The sequence below is a fragment of the Pteronotus mesoamericanus genome, unplaced genomic scaffold (assembly GCF_021234165.1).
Source record: "Pteronotus mesoamericanus isolate MK-2021 breed Mesoamerican mustached bat unplaced genomic scaffold, CSHL_Meso_final contig_657, whole genome shotgun sequence".
Lineage (NCBI taxonomy): Eukaryota > Metazoa > Chordata > Mammalia > Chiroptera > Mormoopidae > Pteronotus > Pteronotus mesoamericanus.
In genome coordinates this window covers 17,877,998-17,898,004 of record NW_026555229.1, presented here as the reverse complement: position 1 = coordinate 17,898,004, position 20,007 = coordinate 17,877,998, and the positions used below count along the sequence as shown (strand labels likewise).

The following is a 20,007-nucleotide window of genomic DNA, read 5'->3' as shown; positions in this document are numbered from 1 at the left end:
TTTATGTGTAATATAACAAAATCTCATAATGTCTATAAAATCAACTAGTTAACAAAATGTCCATTTGGTTTCCCTTCAGTAGGTTGGGTTTCTTCTTATCTATAGCATGTTGTCCCCTGCCAGTGACTGCTTTGCCCCAATCCTCATTTGATTTTTCCATTGTGGTAGAGGCTCTATCATTCAATATTCTTTCAGCTGGTTTACTAATGAAGTATACATGAGGCAGAGTAAGAAGAGAAAATAACCAAATTTAATCACACATGTATGCATGAGAGTCAGAGACACCACACATACGAGAGGTCCAGGGACAGGAAGTTAAAATGAGGTGTATGGCATTCTGAGCTAAGGATGAAGTAATGTGCCTCGTGGCTTCAGAGTGGAGGAAGGTCATACGCAGAATGATAAGAAGAGCAGATGTTCAGTTTTTTCTGATTAATAACTCTTATTATGGGCAAGACCCCTAATTTAAATTCTTCTAGGTATTTTAAGGAGGGAACAGAAGTTTCTCTTGAGCCCTGGCTGGTGTGGCTCAGTGGACTGAGTGCCAGCCTGCAAACCAAAGCGTGGCTGGTTCAGTTCCCAGTCAGAGCACATACCTGGGTTGCAGGCCAAGTCCCTGGTTGGGGGCAAGCGAGGGGCAACCACACATTGATGTTCCTCTCCCTCTCTTTCTCCCTCCCTTCTCCTCTCTCTAAAAATAAATAAAAAAAATTTTTAAAAGAAGTTTCTCTTGAGCCCCTGAGATCTCAGTTGCTTTATCTCAAAATAATCCACATACCCCAAAGGCAGATCTTAGGGTAACTTGTTCTGAATCCTGACACCATAATGGTGTATTTAACCAATTAGAGCAAAAATGAATGTCTTTTGTGGATCATTTTAGCAGTACACCTGTGAAGGGTTCAGCGTTCACCAGCAATCTGGGTAAAAATCCTTGGGAGTATGAGGCTGTGATAGTACCAATCTCCAGTTCCAAATGTTTTCTTATTTTCATTGTTTTCTGAGCCATGAGTTGATTGGAAGAGTAGAAATATGGGAGTTTACTGGCTGACTTTGGTTGATTTCTAACTTAACTACATAGTGGTCAGAGAATGTGGTTGCTATGATACCAATCCTGAGACATGTAGAGAGACTTGCTTTGTAACTCAGTATGTTCAGTTTTTATAAATGTTTCACATATTCTTGAAAGGAATATATATATATCTGCAATTATTGAGTGTAATATTCTACATATATTAATCAAGTCAAGCTTGGTGATTGTGTTATTGTTCAAATCTTCTCAGTCCTTTAAAGACTTTTTGGTCTCCTTGATTTAAGCATTAGTTTTCTGTGGGTGCTGTAACACATTACCACAAAAGGGTATCTTTGAGCGACAGAAATTTATTCTTTGAAAATTCTGGAAGCTATAAGTCTGAAGTCAAGGTATCAGGAGGCTTTCATTCTCACTAGTTTCTAGGGAAGAACCCATTCTTTGTTTTTTGCAGCTTTTAGTGGCTGTCATCATTTGGGTGGGTGTGTGGCTACACCACTCGTCTCTCCTCTGTGGTCACATTGCCACCACCTCTTCTTTCTCTCCTCTTCTGTCTCTGATCTCTCTCTGCCTTTCTTGTCATTGGATTTATGATCCACCTGGATAGTCCAGAATAATTGTCTCAAGATCTTTAAGTGCATCTGCAAAGACCCTGTTTTAGAGTAGCATTCACAGGTTCCAGGGGTTAGGATATGAACATATCTCATGGTGGGTGGGTACTATTAACCCATTGAAATCTGTTAGAGAAATGTGTTAAAATCATCTGCTCTGATGGTAGATTTCTCTCTTTTCCTTGTATTGCCAATTTTTGCTTTATGTGTTTGTGCCAATGTTATAGAGACACATTTACGACTTTCATCCTCCTTATGTATTGAATCTTTTATTATTTAAAATTTCTCTTTACTTCCAGTCACACACACCCATCCACCCTACCTATGAAGTCTATTAATGACCAACTCAGCTGTTAGTCTGAAAAAAAGACTACCGTATTTTGCTATGTAGAACGTACACCCACATTTTGGGCCCAACTTTCAGGAAAAAAATCTTTCGTTTTAATTTTTTAATTCAATTATTTATTTATTCTTAGAAACAAAACTGATTATCGTATTCCAGGGTATTATTTTGCATGTGGTTATCATTACTGCTTTCTAGAGTTACACTTTTAACACATAAGCATAAGTAAAAGAATTAAAGCATTTATATAGATATGGAATTAGCACTACCCATGTATAATATGCATCCTTATTTTTCCCTAAAAAATTTAGGCAAAAAAGTGCGCATTATACATGGCCAAATACGGTAATTCTTCCTCCATTTATCCTTTTTCGTTGTTGTTGCTGGGCAGAGAATTGCACATTTTGCCCCTCAGCATTTCACTCAATTGTCTCTTTTCTCCTTATTTTGTATTCCCAAAACAAAACACTCCCAGAGAATTAAAAACATGTGCTGATTCAAAAAATATGTCTTTAATTAATAAAAGGGTGCATTGTCTGAAATTAACTCATTCTAAGTTATTGGCAAACACGTTCCATTAGGCATAGTGCAGAATATATTGGGAAAATGTATGTAAAGAAGCTGAAAAAAGTGTGGACACTGAAGTACATCAATTTCCTAGAGGCTGAAGTGATTCTTCACACTAATTATATATTTTTGGAAATAAAGATTCATTACCTGTTACCTTGAATGTAATAAAGGTTTTTGTAGACACTCCTTCTTAGCACCAGTAGCTAGAACAAGTTTCACAATAAGCAATTATAACATAGATTTCGGTATTACTGTTATTGCTGTGCTTCGAGAATGAAGAGGAATGAAAATTATAATAGTTATGTAACCTTTCTTCTTTGCCCCTCAAAACTCTTACACAATCTCAAACTTGTAGTGAGATTTGTGAAATGGTGCACGAAGCTCGGTATTTAAAGTTTAAAATTTCTGGCCTAAGTGTATGGAGGAGGAGGTAGGAATTTAAAAAAAAAAATCCATGAATATATCACAAGAATTATTATTATTAGTTACCCTGCTAAGTTTCAGTTTTTACACTCAGTTTTGAGCGTTGGGGTGTCGGGTGTGGGCGAAGGCCCGCGAGCAGTCCCAAAAAAGGCGGGCCCACACGTTTTCAACGCGGTACTCGGGGGTTGCCGTTTCTCCCTAGCTCCGCCCTCAAGCCAAGGATGGGCTGCGAGGCCTCTGCGATGCGAAGCCCCGGTCAATCGGATGAGCAAAAGGAAAAACACCCCCGATAGAATGGCCTGTGCCACCAGACCGTCGGCCGGAGTTCGTCTTCGGCTTTAGGAGCGGGCCAGATTCCGGTTCGTCCAGGCAACGACGCTGCGAACGCGCGTGCGCAGCCCTGCTCCCTTATTACGTGAGGCCAGGGCGCAGGCGGAGCCGACTAAGCTTCACTCGGTCCCGTGGCCCCTAGGTTCTCTACGCCGGGCCAGCCGAGGCGGGGCGAACCGCGGGCCTATTGCGTAGGGGTGACTCACAGCTCCCGCCCCTTTTTGCTTTGCTCTCTCGCAACTTGTTCCTCGCACCACGTGCTTTCTTGGCCGCTCCCCCAGCTGCCCTTTCCAACTGCCTGTTGGAAGTAGCTGTAAAATGTCGTGAGGGGCGTTGCCGCTTTACGGTTGCCTCTCCCAGACGAGAGCCCGGGAGTGCCCACCGCCGTCAGCCCTGTCTCCTGGAGTCAGCCCGGCGGAGAGTACGAGGCCAGGCGCACCGCTGTCCTCCCCGCCGCGCCCTTCCGGCCCCCGGCGATGTGACCTCGAGGAGGCTGCGGTGCCCCCCGGCCCGGGGTTGAGACGGGCGGCAGGTGCCTGCGAGGCGGGCGAGTGCTGGGGGCCAGCAGGATGGAGGAAAGCATGGAAGAGGAGGAGGGGGGCAGCTACGAGGCGATGATGGATGACCAGAACCACAACAACTGGGAGACCGCTGTGGACGGCTTCCGGCAGCCCCCGCCACCCCCTTCGTCGATCCCAGCCCCTGTCCGGGAGCCTCCGCGGGGGCAGCTGCTGGCGGTGCCAGCGGTCTCAGTGGACAGGAAAGGCCCCAAGGAAGGGCTCCCGTTGGGACCGCCGCCACCGCCGGAGTCCAATGGGGTGATCATGATGTTGAAGAGCTGCGACGCGGCGGCCGCCGTGGCCAAGGCGGTCCCCGCCCCCACCCCTAGCTCCACCATCAACATCAACACCTCCACCTCCAAGTTCTGTGAGTCCAGCCTTTCCCCAGCAGCCTTGGCTTTCCTCCTCCCCCACCCGGACGCCGTATCCACCCCTTTCGGAGCAGCCCCGCTTCCTTTGTTCCAGGCCCAGGTCTTCCCTTCCCTCCTCTCCTCTCCCCTCCCCGCCTCCCTCCCCCCGTGTGGTGTCTGCGGCCAGCGCCAGAGCGGCCCTGTCTTCTTGTGTTACCTGGCCTAGAGGAGCACCCGGTGAGCACACAGCCCCAAGTTCTGCAGACGCGATCCTTATCACAGCTGGCTGTCACTCAACATTAGGACGCTCTTTTCTTCTCCCTACCTCCCCCTTAAAGTTTCACCCTCAAACGTGAGAGGAAAATAAGGCGGCTTGAGTTTCCATAGAGAGGGGCCTTCAGTCTTTTTTTTTGTAGCGAGAGAGAGAAATCTGGCAGCTTCCCTTCTTGTGCTTTTAGCTAGTCTACGTTAAACACGTCAGGAATCAGAAAGTTGACCTATATCTACACTCGTTCTCTCTCTTCTCCAGGGACCACCTTCTCATCCTAATAGGAAAGTATCTGAGTTGTTTGTTGGATAAACCAATGCAGTGGGAGCTGTGACATCCGTTTTGAAGATAGTAACCTGTAAAATTATTTTCAAAGAAGCCGACACTGATACGAATAAGCCATTAAGCATGTTTCCAAATCCAAAATTCTCTTGGTGTGTTAGACTTTATTTTAGTGATTTGCCTTAATGCTCGATTGCAAGCAGAAAAATTGAAGACCAAAATTTGTTTTGTAATCCGAAACTGCCCCCAACCAGGATGGATGCTTCCATAGCTAGGAAAAGAAATCTGCTTTTGCTTTCAGTGGGTTCTCTTGGGGAGGAAGAGGGAAATTGACTGTCGCAGGCAAGTTTTTCTCTCCTGTTAATAACTAAGTTTTGGATGGCATGAAAAGCAACTGGAGATTTCATTTCTAGTTAACTAATTCTACCAAACTGTACCAGTAATTGACCAATTAGCATTGCAGTAAAATGTTTGCCTTGTTTCAGATATAAAATCACAGCCTTACTCTTCGTGTGTGTGTGTGTGAAAACAGCACATAACCTTACTTACTTGCCTCCAAGATACTTTTAATCAAAGACGTTCATATGTGGGTATGGTTGGTAAAATTTGTATTTGATTTTTTCCTCATGCATACATAGGAATAATATTTATATTGTATACTTTCTGTGTTGAAGTCTGTGTGATGAAACCAGACCTTGGACAGAGAGGCAGGGTGACTTACCTGAATGCTGAAGGAAGCTTGCTGTAGTGCTTAAACAGAGTTCATTGGAAGAGTTCAAATAACAACATAAAAAAAGCAGAAATTAGTGAAATTAAGGAACAGAAGATTTGCCAAACCAAAAGATTGTTCTTTGGAGATAAATAAGCTAGACCAGACCTATGTCTAATAAGATAGGAAAAACGATGCAAATAAAATAAATGAAAAATTGAAAATAACCATGAACATGAGATTTAAAAAATAATTTTATGAATTTTTATAGGTTAATAAATTTGAAAGCCTCGATGAAATGTATAAATTCTTAGAAAACTATAAACAGTGAAAGTTGGTAGTTGGTATCAGAAGAAAAAGATAGCTTGAATTGCTTAATGAATATTTAATGAATTGAAATGGTAAAGACCTTCCCTTTAAAACACACTAGACCCAGATAATTTTTAAGCGTGTTACATTGAACTTTTATTTCTTTTTATTTTTTAAGATTTTATTATTTATTTTTAGAGAGGGGAAGAGAGGGAGAGAGGAAGAGAAACGTTGTGGAAGAGAAGTGTTCATTGGTTGCCTCTCGTCCTCTCCCCAACTGGGGGACCACCCTGCGACCCAGGCATGTGCCCTGACTAGGAACCGAACCTGGTGACCCTTCGCTTTGTGGGACTGATCCCCAACCAACTGAGCCACACCAGTAGTTGCATTGAACTTTTAAGATAACACTTAATTCCTTTTTACAAGTTGTTTTGGGAAATAGGAAAAAAATAAGAGAGAGATGCCAAGGTCATTTTATGAGATTAGTGAAATTATAGATGTTTCTCTTATTAGCAAAGATATGAAAATCTTACACAATATGCTAGCTTATCATATTCAACAACGTGTTAAAAGGATTATGACCTGTAGTGTTTCTTTCAGGAATGTAAACATGGTTTAACATTTATTTCTCTATTAATGTAATTTATCTCATTATTAGGCTAAAGGAGAAAAATCATGATTATCTTGATATCATAAAATTAATAAGAGCCAGCTCAAAATACAAGATAACTATATAAAGGTTATTACTAAAAACCTACATCAAATAGTAATACTTAATGGAGAAACTTTAGGTACATTCACTTTAAGATCAATAATAAAAGAAGGATGTCCCCATGACTATTACTGTTTAACATGGTAAGAAAGGTCCTGGCTAACACTATAAAGGGGAAAAAATAAGCATCAGGAGAAGGGAAACAAACTCATTATTTTCAGATAATATTACTTACTTTAGAAGAACCATTAGAATCAAAAGAAAAACTATTAGGACTAGTGAGAGTTTAGCAGGGTTTTTGGATTAAAGATCAACCTACAAAAGTTAATAGCATTTACTGTACTAGCAATAATCAACTGGTAAAGATAATCAGAGGTAAATATTGTATAAAGTAACAGCAGCAAAACTAAAGTCTCTAGGAATTAACCCAAGAATACATAAAACTTTAAAACTTTAATTAGGAGATAGAAGAGGACCTAAATAAATCACCTTCCATTTATTTAGGTCCTCTTCATGTCCTTGGGATAAGATTACTTATAAGAATGTCAGTTTTCTCCATTTTACTTGATAAATTAAAGTGCTGTCAAAATTCTAGTTGGTTTGTCTGACAGTCACCTAAATCTAAAATTTATATGGCAAACAGGATAAAGCTTGTAAATCACTAAAACCAGTCTTAAAGATTTGCTTTGACTGGGCTTGCCTTATCAGAACTTACATCAGAAGTTAAAATGTTTCAAGACTGTAGCAATAAAAATGAGCGTTAAGTGCAAGAACAAAAAAATAGACTTGGGGAACAAATTAGAGAGAAGAGACCTGTATATAGTCAGAACTTGTAGGTGGCATCATAAATCACTGTGGAAGGGAGTCATGTTTTAGGGAAAGGGGCTCACTGTACAGAAAACAAATAAACCTAACACCATTAACAGGATGGACTCTGTGTAAATTAAAGATCTGAATGTTAAAGGAAAGCTGTAAAATTAATAGAAGACGGTGCTGGAGAAGGTCTTTACCTAAGGACAGGACTTCTTAAACCTTCACAAACTTATAAAAGTGAAAAAGTAGTGATTTTGATAATATAAAAACATAAGGATTTTTCGCCCTGGCTGGTGTGGCTCAGTGGATTGAGCGCTGGCCTGTGAACCGGAATGTCACGGATTTGATTCCCAGGCAAGGCACAGGCTGGGGTCGCATGGCCAGGTCCCCAGTTGTGGCATATGCACATCGATGTTTCCCTCCTCCTTTTCCTTCCTTCCTTCCCCTGTCTAAATAAAATCTTAAAATTAAAAAAATGAAGGATTTTCATCCAGCAAAAGACAGATGAAAGCAGAGAACATATTAGCAGTGCCTAATACACAGGGATTCATAAAAGGAGGGGTTGACCCCTGTGGAAAAATAGGCAAAGGATGTTAAGAAGAAGATTACAGAATAAGGAATCGTAACAAGCATAGAGATGTTTGACATTTTTAAATAATTAGGCATGCACATTAAAACAGTAATGCAATGTCTTCTTTCACCTAATAGGTTGGCAAAAAGTGAGAAAGCTGCATAGTAAGTACCAAGAGTAGGTGGGAATGTGGGGATAGAGGACTTGCCAGTGGGACTACCAGTGTAGTGGGCCCGCAGGGCATCGAGGTGGCCAAAGTCCCTGTGGACTAGGCCGGGAAGGGTTGCTGGGGCGCTGGTGCAGCCGTGAGCTATGACGCCGACAGTGTATTTCTGGACTGTTCGATGCAAACAGCTTCTGGTGGTCTGTTTTGAGTATTTTGGAAAAAAAAAATTTTTTTTTTTAGCTTGATGGATGCATTTTAGGTGCTAGATACTGTGTTGATTTGTACCTGTAAAGAGACCGTATCTGGAACAGCATCTGCAATTGTAGTCACCACTTGATTGGATTTGCTATAAGCTACATTCTTCGAGACCTGTCTTCTCTGCACTGGCCAAATTGGCGAGCGGAATCAGAGTGTCATAACAGTCCCTGTCCCTGTGTCTCACAAGTCTTCGAAAGGTAGTTCCTCTGCGGTTTCCACAGGCGTGTCGTTTGGGTTTAATACTTTGGTAGGAAGGGGCACACCCAGGGCATTTACTGGGCCCTTCCTACACTGCCGGCGCTCGCTGTGTATTTCAGGGCGCCATTCACTGTGCTTTCCGGAACTCAGAAGTTACAGGTCGGGGTCCGTGGAACTCCGGCCCGCGATGAGATGGATTGAGGCCAAAGCCCCATTTCTCGTGTGATGTCCCTAGCTGATCTGACTGGTTGACCACGGTGACATGCTGGTCCCTAAGGGTTCCTACTGTCAGAGCCAGCGTTGAGTAACTCCTGGAAAGCCTGAGTGAACCTGTTTCCCAAATGTGCTGTCTCCTTGATAAATAGCCGCCTCGTCCATTGGCGGCTCGGAGGAACCTCAGCTGTGCCCTCGATGCGGTTTTGCAGGGCCTGCCCGCAGCCCATCCTCTCCTTTACCCCAGGGACCCTCCGCAAACAGGCTCAGTCTGGGTTTTAAGTGAGGTGCCCTAACTCTACATTGTGCTTGCTTAAGTCGGGCCCCTGTTAGATATACCTAGAGGTTTTTTTTTCTTTTCTCTACCTGTTAATACACATCGAATAGTTCCGTAGTGTGCAGTGTCCCTCTTTTTCCTAAGGACACCAAGGCTTGCCACCTCCAGAGATCGAAGCCATTCTGATAGCCAGCCTGGTCCTGCTGCCTGCCACCACAATTGCGCCCGTTTTCTATCTGAGGATTAAGTGTTTCTACTGATCCTTTATCACTCTGGGAGTCTCATTATCCCATTGAAATCAGGGAGCCCCCTTTCCTTGCAGCACTGCCCACCTTTCACCGAGAACTACAAAGGACAGCCACACAGTGTTTTTCAAGGGTATTAGTGTATCCTTCACCAGTATATTTTTCAGTTCCTTTTTAGGACAGTTTAAGAGTGTGTGTGTGAGAGTGGGTTGGATATGGTAACACTCACTTGCCATCGTAAGTCTGGATTCATTGCTCTACTAAGAAATTTCTGGTGTCCTGACTTTCTCCCTGTCTTTCTTCCTCATTCTCCTTCCCCCACTCCTCCTCTCCCTCCTTGTCCATTTTCTTCCTTCTCCTCCACCTTTTCTCTTCTCTCTCCTTCATTTTTACTCAATAAAGTGTACTTATTTTAGGCATGTGGTTGGATGAATTTTGACCTGTGTAACTGTTTGATCTGGGATTTGAGCAAGCTACTAAAAGAGTTTTGGTCCTGTTACTGTGACTCCTGGGTGCTGGCAGAAGCTGGGAGACTCTTGGGCCAGAGAATGAAATATATTATTCATGGCATAGCAAATAGCATGAGAAATCAGCATATTTGCTTTGGTTCCCCTTCTTCCCAAGTCCACCAGGGTGACAGTATGGCCAAGGTGGGTGCTCCCTCAATGGATTTGTGTTACAGCTGAAGAATGTTGAACTCGGGGACCCGTTGCTTTGATAGAAAGCAGTAAGCAAGCCTGCGCTTTGTCCAGGAGAAAACATTACCTCATCCTTTAAGGTTACCAGCTGTAGAGGGGCCCAGGTTCAAGAGCAGTTGGTCTGGGCCTTGCTGTCTTGGCGCACTGAACAGGACATGTAGGACTGTGAGAAGCCCAAGGAGGACAGACTCTCCAACAGGACCCACTGCAGCAGTCAAGAGATGGAGCATTGCCATCACTAAAACACTTCCTACGCTGCTTTGTGGTCGTTGCCCCTGCCGCTAGCCACAGGTGTCCACTGATGGCCATCGCTAGGTTTTCATGCAGACGGGCTCTTGCGGTCTGTATTATTTCACGCTTGGCTTCTGTCCTTCACTCTGATCTTGAGATTTGTTCTTGTTCTTGCATGTATCGGTTATTTTTGTGGATGATTACTATGTTTGGGGGGATATACCACAAGTTGTTCATGTATTTATCCTTTGATAATCACTTGGGTTGTCTCCACTTTGGGTTATTATTAATAAAGCTGCTATGAACAGTTATGTAGAAGGTTTTGTGCGGACATAGGTTTTCATGTGAACTCGTACAAGTGAAATTGCTTGGTCATATTTTAACTATATGTTTAACTTTAGAGGAACTGCTAAACTTTTCCACAGTGGTTGAACCATGTACATTCCTGCGAACAGTGTATGGGAGCTCCAGTTGCTCCTCATCTTATTGATACTTGCATTGCCTAGGCCTCACATCTGGGTATTGTCCATCTTTTTTAATTTTAGCCTTTCTAGAGGCCGAATAGTTTGTATCTCACCTTGGGGTGGGTTTTTTTTTGTTGTTTTTGGTTTTTTTTTCCTTTCCCTTTTATATGTGCTGTTGGCTTTTTCAACCCTGTGCCTGTACGAATGGAGAGATTATTTTATGGCAGTCATGAATGCCTTTTGGTCATTAAACTAACAATTTTCTTAAAGCTTTCATCTGTTGTCAGAATCAGACAGCTCATTCCACAGTCCTTGTATTTCTCATTTCCATCGTAACTGCCTAAGCAGTCCACCAGACTTTTTTTCTTCCAGAAGAACTTGATTTCAGGTAGCTACAGGGGATAATTTAAACTACTCTTTGCTGCTACATGCTGTGTACTGTTAGTATTATGTCACCTAATGATGGCAATGTTGTTATTACCTTGAACTCCAACCAGATTGGATGACCAAACAAAACCAGCTTTCTAGCTTTTTTTTTTTTTAATCCTCACCTGAGGATATGTGTATTGATTTTTGAGAGAGAGAAGGGTAGGAGAGGGGGAGAGAGAGAAAGATTGATTGGTTGTCTCCCACATGCGCCCTGACCAGGGATTGAACCTGTAACCTAAGTATGTGCCCTAAACAGGAATCGAACCCACAGCCTTTTGCTGTGCAGGATGACGCTCCAACCAACTGAGCCACCCAGCCAGGGCAGAAATTATTGTAGTATGTCTTGGCAGGCAAGCTGGCCTTCATTCTCCTTCTTTGGTGAACATTTGGCTATTAAGCTCTGTAGACGGAGTTGCGGAGATCTGTAATTTGCAGTTGCAGGTATGTTGACTCGACACCTGAATGGCATTTTATTCAGCAAATACTTATTCTGTATGTCCAGGTAATAGTTTAGCCTCTGGTGATGAATGAGACAGTTTAGCAGTGTGGGAGGGGATGGACAGACAATTAGGATTAAGTGGTCAAGTTTTGTGCATACATTGTTGTGTAGAGGAAACAGAGAACCTTTTCACAGACAGTTGACGTTCGTCAGGAGAACTGAGGACGACTCAAGGAGACTCCTTGCGGAGGCAGGCTGTGCCTGAGACCCAAGAGTTGAAATTGTCATTGCAGCGCAGGGTGTGAGGCACGGACATAGGGAGTGGCACAGTTAATCCAGGTAGATAGAAAGTTCTAGAGAGTGAGGGACATGCACTCCCTCCATGGTAGAGGCAGGATTTTCTTCTGTAGGAGCCACTGAAGGGCGTTAAGGGAGTCCCCTGGGTGAAATGTGTGTCAGTGAACTAGTCTAGAGGACAGCGTAGGGAGCCTGGGGCCTGAAGCCTGGTCACGGGGCTCTAATTGTTACAGTCTAGATGAGAGATGAGGGCCTTAGCAAGTGCACCATTGGCAGAGAGGTAGTTTCAGATTTTGGACTATTTGAGGACCAGAGTCTACAAAATATGGGGATCTAGGAGGGAAGATGAAGACTGCAGATTGCTGGTTTGGATTTCACTAGACTTATATTTCATATCTGAGGATTTAAGATTCAGCAAACTCTTTGGTCTTAAAATAAAACTTTACTTTTACTAAAATACAGATTTGTAATTTAGAAACCTAGATTGTGAAAAGATGTGATGTAAATCAGTGGTTCCCTCCCCTGCCCCTTCCCATTCCTAGACTGTTACCCAGAGTCAATACTTCCAATGCATTGAGCTGTGTCTTTTGATATTTATCCACATATTTCAGTGTGTTAATATTGTTATTACTTAATTTATCACTTTTATTTTGCCTGTTAACTTCCCATTAAGGTAAGAATTTAGTTCTCTTATAACTCTACACACCTCATCTCCTCAGTTCTCTTAATACCACAATTTTGGTTCCATCAATAAACTGTATTTACATTATGACTATGTAAATATTCACTCAAGGGCCAGGAGTATACTCAGATTGCATTTTCTTTCACACAGAAAGAACTTTGTCTTGTTTATACTTGCATAATTTTTGTTAAACTTAGAAAGTTTGCAGCAGCCTCATCAGGTTCACCATATACCTGTCACTGAGGTTTTTACAATGCCCAGTTAATTGGTATTTTCCTTTTGTTGCCTGTGAAGCTGCTAGTCTTCCTGTTTCCACTCATTCCTTAGGGTCCTGCACAGTTGCCATTCAGGGACTTCCCAAACAGTTACTTGATGTCTTCCGTTTTATTGGTGGAGGGAGGGAGTGGGGGGTGGGAGGCGGGGAGAGAAAGAGAGAGAGAGAGAGAGAGAGTTGTGTTCAGAACATATCTCCTAGGAGCCTCTTGAGAAAATGTGTGTGTGGACAATGGTTTGCATATATAAAAACACCGCTTTCACACTTGATTGACAGTTTGGGTATAGAATTCTTAACTGAAAATTTTTCTTCATTGGAATTTTTAAAGTGTTGCTTTATTGACTTTAAGTATGCAGTATAAGAATGGAGAATTCAGGTGCCATTTTAGTTTTTGTTCTTTTATATGTGACTTTTTTTCCCTTCAACATTTCTGGGATTTTTTATATATGTCAATATTTTTCTCCTTTTACATTTTCTCTATTTTCCCTTTTCTCTGGAATTATTGTTAGTCAAATGTTGAATTTCTCTTTTGATTTTCTAAGCCTGTTAACTTGTCTTTGCTCTCTTCTGGGAGGGTTTTTTGATATCTTCTTTTTTCTGTTGGATTTTTGACAGTGACTGGTTAGTTTTAAATTTAAGAGCACTTGGAGTGTTTTACGTGGCAGGGGTTTTAATTTTTTATTATACCTCTTTGAGGATAGTAATTGCAACTTTTTATTCTCTTAATTATCTTTGTTTTTGTCATATCAATATTTGTTTGTTTTGATCTCTTGTCTGGGACTTTGCAAATCTTGGTGATTTTTAGCTCTCTTTTCATATTTAAAAGTGAAAAAGTCTAATTTGCTAGTTTCTGTGTTTGCCAGGGGCCTTTCCAAGTGGAAGTGTGGGCTTCTCTTCAGGCTAATTGGATGCAGAGCTGCTATATATTGTAGAGGAAGTGCCAAATATTAATGTGTGAATGTCTTTTCTTTGGGACTACTCAGTTTCACTAGGGAAGGATCTTCCAATGGAAGGGAGAATGATGGGAGTGGGCAGGTGGAGCAGGAAGAAAAGTGCATTTTTCCTGGCTGACGGCATTCTAGAATTAAAGAGAAGAGCAGGGGTAGATGTTTGAGCATTTCTGATACTGACTGTGGACTTTTTACTTAAAATACACCAGCCCTGTGCTTTCCACCCCCTCCCTCCCTCCCTCCCCCCCCAACCTACACCCACTTAGAGTCTGAAGCTTTTATCTCTTAGCCTTTGTGCAGAATAACCCTTCTCTTTTTTACTGTTTAGTGTCCCAGCCAGTCTTCACCTCCCACCCCACCCGCCCCTGCCTCTGCGCCACTCTCTGGGCCCTGCCTGGAAGTCCTGAGCCTCTCCCAGAGGCGGCGGGCCCCGAGACTAGCCGGCCTGATGGTGTTCCCACCTCTGCGCACTCCCTTGTGCTGCTGCTCCGAACTTTCCTGGTCTTCGTGCTGTGGAAGATTGACGTGCTTTAAATTGTGCAGGGAATCACGGAATTTTGAACCAAGGCCAGACCTGCAGTTACCGTGGCTTACACCTGCATGATCTCTATGGAGCAAATACTTTCTATTTGAACATTATGAAATTTTGGATGAGTCGGGGTTGGAACCATAATGGATGTCTTGATAGCTGTTGACCTTTTCATATATGTACTATCATAACATGTTAGTCTTAGAAACTGTTCACAGGCTCAAGTCTGACATTGTGATTGTAATGGTTGTGCAGTCACTATTCTAAAGAATGTAAGTTGCACCTTTGCTGGTAGGCCACTGCAGCTAAATTTCAGTTTTTTAAGATAGTAGTGGTGAAGTTTCTACTGTTCTGTTACATTTTCTCAAATTGAGAGATGCGTCGATTTCTAAGCAGTAAAAAAGACACCTAAAGTATGCAACTTTTTAAAAGGTTTTAGCCTGCTTGAGAAGCAGAGGCTTCATGAGGACTCAACACCAGCTACTGTCTTCTAATGGCGAATCAAAGTATACCTGAGCAAGTGGGGCAGGGTTCATTTATTTATTTATTTAATTTGTCTCCTAATAAGGAAAAGGAAAGTTAAAGTATTTGAACAAATATTTGGCTTTTACTTTTTCTTTCTTTTTAAAAACTGGGCAGTTCTCTTAGAAGCAAGTAAGTATTACTGTCTCTTTTGTCAGTATCAAGTTATTTTACTTTTGAGAGAAATAAGTAACTGGATTTTCTCTTTTTTTTAAAGATTAAAATCTCATTTATTTATTACACTATACTACCTTGTTCTGATTCTGATCCTCCTTGTCCACTCTGACTATTCCTTTTCTATATTCCCAAAGGCAGGCTTTTAAAAATACCCTTCTGTTGGCTTTGTTCTTGGTCTTCTGCTTCTCTCTATCCATTACTTGAAAGATTTCAGTCATCCTCTTGTGTTTGAGGAAGCAGAACATTCTACCGGGTGGTGATGTTTTATACCACACAGATACACTATAGTGTTACTGATAGATGGGCACACTGTGGCAGCAAGGCATCGTAATGCTTCACTTATATCACATTGGCTAGCCAGAGTTAAGTAGAAAAGCCAGAACTTTTTTTCCCTCTTACTCCATTCTGTCAGATTATCTAGTTGTAGTTAATTATGTTTAATCTGAAAAGCCATTATGTTTAAGACAAAACTTAGCCTGCTAAATTTGGCTTAATCATTAATTTCATAATGCCATGATAGTGTTCTTAAGCAGTCAATCCTAAGTGAAGGTAGCTTTTTTGGTGAGGAGAAGGGATTTGGAAGAGAAGAACTTTAATAGCCTTTGATGTGAAAACCAGAGCATTAAAAAAAGCGCCATGGGAAAGACACCTGAGAGGCGCGCACAGTCATTGTTCTGTCTGGGACGTCACGCTGTACTTACAATTGCAGGCTTTTACGTTTCAGGGTCTTCTCCTCCTCTGTATCTTTGACTTGGCAGTTTGCTGAGTGGGAAGCCTGTGGTTGAGGAGTAGGAGTGTCCCCCACCTGCTTTCAGAGGTGTGGTTTGTGGGGCTGAGCTGTTGAGGAAGGAGCCCATGGGATTGGTATGTTAATTCTTGCCTTTTTGGGACCTGAAGTTTTCTTTGAGCATGTCATTTAACTTTCTTTAAGTCTCAACTTTTAGTGTAGAGCAGGTATTAGGACGTGGTTTAGGTGGTACACTGATTAGGTGCTTCAATAACCTAGAATCACATAGTGGGAAAGTGATTTTTTTTTTTTTTAGGTTTTTTTATTTTTTGTTTTCTTTGAAACCTCTGAAAGCAGAAAGCTAGTATTTTCAAGGTAATATGTAACACTTCTCAGTATCTGCCAGTCTCCATTTTCTGTAGGGATAGCAGGCTTCGGGCTCAGAACCTTTAAGAGGCAGTAGCATCTACCTAGAATTTAATAACAGTGTAAATTTATTTCTGTGTTGCCTTCTCTTTAATGGCAAATGACAATGCTTTCCCATTTTTGATAGGTTCCTTTTTTTTTTTAAGTGCAAGTACTTTTAAACACAAAGGGGAGAGTCTAGGAAGCACCTACTCGGGAGTGGAGACTTGAGAAAGAGGAAAGGTAAGGGAGCCAGTAAACAAGTCAATACAAAAGTGTAATACAGCAAGCGCCGCAGACAGATCCGAAGTAATGACTAGGGGTCAATGGTGGTACGAGAAGTCTCTGCAGGTCTCTGCCAACCACTTTTGTTGCTATAATCTTTGGGCTTTAATTTTCATAGTCATATGGTTAGGTAGGTTTTCCTAGGGGTGTTCCAGAACCTTATTGTGGTTCACAGTTAGGCCGTCTTTTTACATCGTTCTCAGTGTGTACTTGAAGGTCAGGGCATATTTGAGAAGTTCCATGGATAGCGGAAGCTTGCAGGAACCAGGAAGGGAAACCAATGGTACTTGCCTGTTTTGTTTTAATTTTTAAAGCTGGACATATTCATAGTAATTCCTTTTAAAATCATAATTAATGGCTGTCTAAAACCCCTGACCAGGGTTTTTTTTTAAGTTGGAAATGGGTTAGCAATTGAGTCGTATTTAGGTGATAGAGTATCAATGCGAAATCAAAGAGGAATTTGACTGAAGGTGCAAAATTGCTATAGTTTTTGTTTACATGTGATAATAGTAATATTTATTTTACTTTTTACTTTTAGTAATGAATGTTATAACTATTGAAGATTATAAGAGCACATACTGGCCAAAATTGGATGGTGCCATAGATCAGCTTTTAACCCAGAGTCCTGGTGACTATATCCCCATATCCTATGAACAGATATACAGGTAAGTCAGGATATCATTTGCCTGGGTTTGAGAGGGTGTATTGAGGTTCATGGCAATTTGAATTATGACAGCATGTATGCATATAATATGTAACACATAAGATGAGGCTCTGTAAGTTATTTATATGTTACACACTTGTGGATTGGAAGTTTGATTTGTACTTTTTTGCTTCATAATTGGTTTTCAAATCAAGATAGAGTTAACCCCACTTGACTAGACTTCTTCCACTTCAGCCTTCCACCTCTGCGATATATAATGCAGGAACGACAGAGACCAGCAAAAATAGGTGTTTTTAGTTTCACAGGGAGACCCTAGGTTAATCTCTTGATGTTTATTGACACACAATTCTAACTCTCCGTTTTTGTTTTTTTTTGTCTCCCACCTCCTGGTAAGTAGAAGCAGCAAATTAGTGAGGAACTTGGGGTGGGGTATGAAATCAGCTCAGTCACAGGAGGAGGAAGTGACAACTGAGTTGTTCCACACAAGATGCACAAAGAGCATACATTGCACATGTTTTTGTGAGTTAGAAACTTTCCCCATTATCACTCTCTCTTCCTTATTTTGACATTCATTAAAATGAGAGGGTGGTTTTTAGTAGTGTCCATAATCAGACTCTCGGATTCTTCAGTACTGATAAAATATACAATAGAGTGCTCAGAAAGATTATTTGTTGCTGGTGGTGATGCTTCTTGCATCTGAACACTGGTTGGGGCAGGGTAAATTTTTATTTAAAAGTCGTGATTGGTCACTATTTTTAGGCCTTAATTGATTACTTGACCAGTGGCTGTATATCCAGAACATACTTTAACTTCATGCTGAATTAAGTGCTTCATCGTTAACTTGGTTTTCCTGTGTTGTTCCTCCCACAGTTGTGTGTATAAATGTGTATGCCAGCAGCACTCGGAACAGATGTATAGTGATCTGATTAAAAAGATAACTAATCACTTAGAGAGAGTCTCAAAGGAGCTGCAGGTAAAGAACTGATTGTTACTTTTTGCTTCCTTGGGATTTTCTGACTGGTTGGAATTAGCCCGTATAATATATTTTTGGGAGCTTGTTAATTTGAGTATATAAATTTATAAATATTTTCTAGATGGATAGTGACCAAATCAGCTAATCTTTGTAATAGATTATTTTAAAATTTTGACATAAATTGTGGAAATTTTTAGATTAATTATACTTCAGACTTGACTTTATTACCGTGTGAATATTTCTTTTATTTAAAACCTTATTCGTTTTCTGTTACATTTAGTATTTAGTGGCATTTATAATAGAAGCATGTATATGTTAATTTTTTTTCCGGGACTTTTGAAAAATTACCTTGGAAGAGTAGTTTACCTACCAGCTTCTAAAAGTTGCTAAAGTAAACAACTGAAGTCAGCATTTTGTTGATAAACCCGGAGGCAGGTGAACATCATCCTGGCTGTCAAATCTGGTGCAAGTTAGAGAAACTATTCAGTTAAAGAAACACTTGGACTCTTGATCCCCACAGCACCCCTCTCTGCCTCAGTAAAGTTTCCAGTGCGTGACGCTCAGGTACTATTTTTATGCCAGGGTCAGATCACGTTTTAGTTCTGGTGCAGAAGTAACGTGATGAATAGAAACGTCACTCAGCAATAGATTACCGGGGTCTACGCCACAGTTGGGAAGTGCTCCGGCAGTCCTGAATAGCCACAGTTTCTAGCAAGTGCTGGGGAGTGTTTTGGGCTTGGACGTTGTTCCTCCCTCACCTGAGGCATCTTAGTCTTACTTACCTCAAGCTGTTGTTGCTCTAAGTAGCTTTTTTAAAAAATTACATCCAGAGCGTGTTTATCATAGCCAAATACATACTGTTCCTGTTGTTAGTATAAAACGTTTTCTTCATCTTTTTGCCAGTAAATACAGTCTTTATTCATTTAACTATATTTGGTGCCTAGGCATTGTGCATAAATTGTAGACGGAATCCAAGATCTGTGCATTATAGCTTTTTTTAAAAGAAGATTTTATTTATTTATTTTTAGAGAGAGAGGGGAAAGGAAGGAAAAGGGGAGAGAAACATGATACGTGAAACAGCAGTTGGTTCCCTCTCTCATGCCCGCAGCCGGGGACCTGGCCTGCAACCCAAGCATGTACCCTGACTGGGAATTGAACTGGCAGCCTTTTGGTCCACAGGCTGGTGCTAAATCCACTGAGCCACACCAGCCAGGTCTTTTTAAAAATATTTTATTTATTTATTTATTTTTAAAGAGAGGGGAAGGAAGGGAGAAAGAGAAGGAGAGAGACCTCAGTGTGCGAGAGATACATCTATTGGTTGCCTCTTGCATGCCACCTACTGGCAACCTGGCCTGCAACCCAGGCATGAGCCCTGACTGGGAATTGAACCAGTGACCTTTTGGTTCACAGGCCAGCACTCTCTCCACTGAGCCACATCAGCCAGGGCTGTGCACTATATCTTTGAATGATTAACTTACTAATTCTTTTTGTTTTTTTTACTTTAAATAATTTTATATTTTTAAATAACAGTTGACATACAATATTATGTTAGTTTCGGGTGTACACCTCAGTGATTAGCTTAACAATAACCCACACCCTTCTGACCAACTTACCGCAGTGATTAGACATTATATAACTTACAAAGTGACCACCCTGATAAATCTAGTACCCATCTGACACCATGCAAAATTATTAAAAAATTATTGACTGTATTCCCTATGCTGGACTTCACATCACCATGACTCGTCTGTAACTACCAATTCGTGCTTCCTAACTCCCTCACTTTTTTCACCCATCCCCCCAACCCCCTCCAGTCTGGCAGTTGTCAGAATGTTCTCTGTATTGATGAATCTCTGTTCTGCTAATTCATTTGTTTTTCAGATCTGTTTTGTCTGTAAGTAGTGTTACCCTTTTATTTGTTTCCATTTTATGAAATACCTTTTTCCATCCCTTTACTGTCAGTCTGTATGTACCTTTTGACCTGAAGTGAGTCTCTTGTAGACAAAGCCTGTTTAAATTTAAAAAG

At 41.4% G+C, this 20,007-nt stretch overlaps 1 protein-coding gene across 3 annotated transcripts in view; it reads left to right on the top strand.

Moving 5' to 3' along the window:
- The first annotated feature begins 3,584 nt into the window (after nt 1-3,584).
- Nucleotides 3,585-20,007, top strand: part of CACUL1 (CDK2 associated cullin domain 1) — a 52,008-nt gene continuing 35,585 nt past the window's right edge. For all 3 annotated transcript variants that reach the window (XR_008529790.1, XR_008529791.1, XM_054581587.1), the window contains exons 1-3: nt 3,585-4,231; nt 16,883-17,009; nt 17,879-17,981. Coding sequence is in view for 1 of the 3 variants with exons in the window: in XM_054581587.1 (XP_054437562.1) it covers nt 3,874-4,231; nt 16,883-17,009; nt 17,879-17,981 (588 nt within the window). In the remaining 2 variants the exon portion in view is untranslated. The remainder of the gene's footprint in view (nt 4,232-16,882; nt 17,010-17,878; nt 17,982-20,007) is intronic.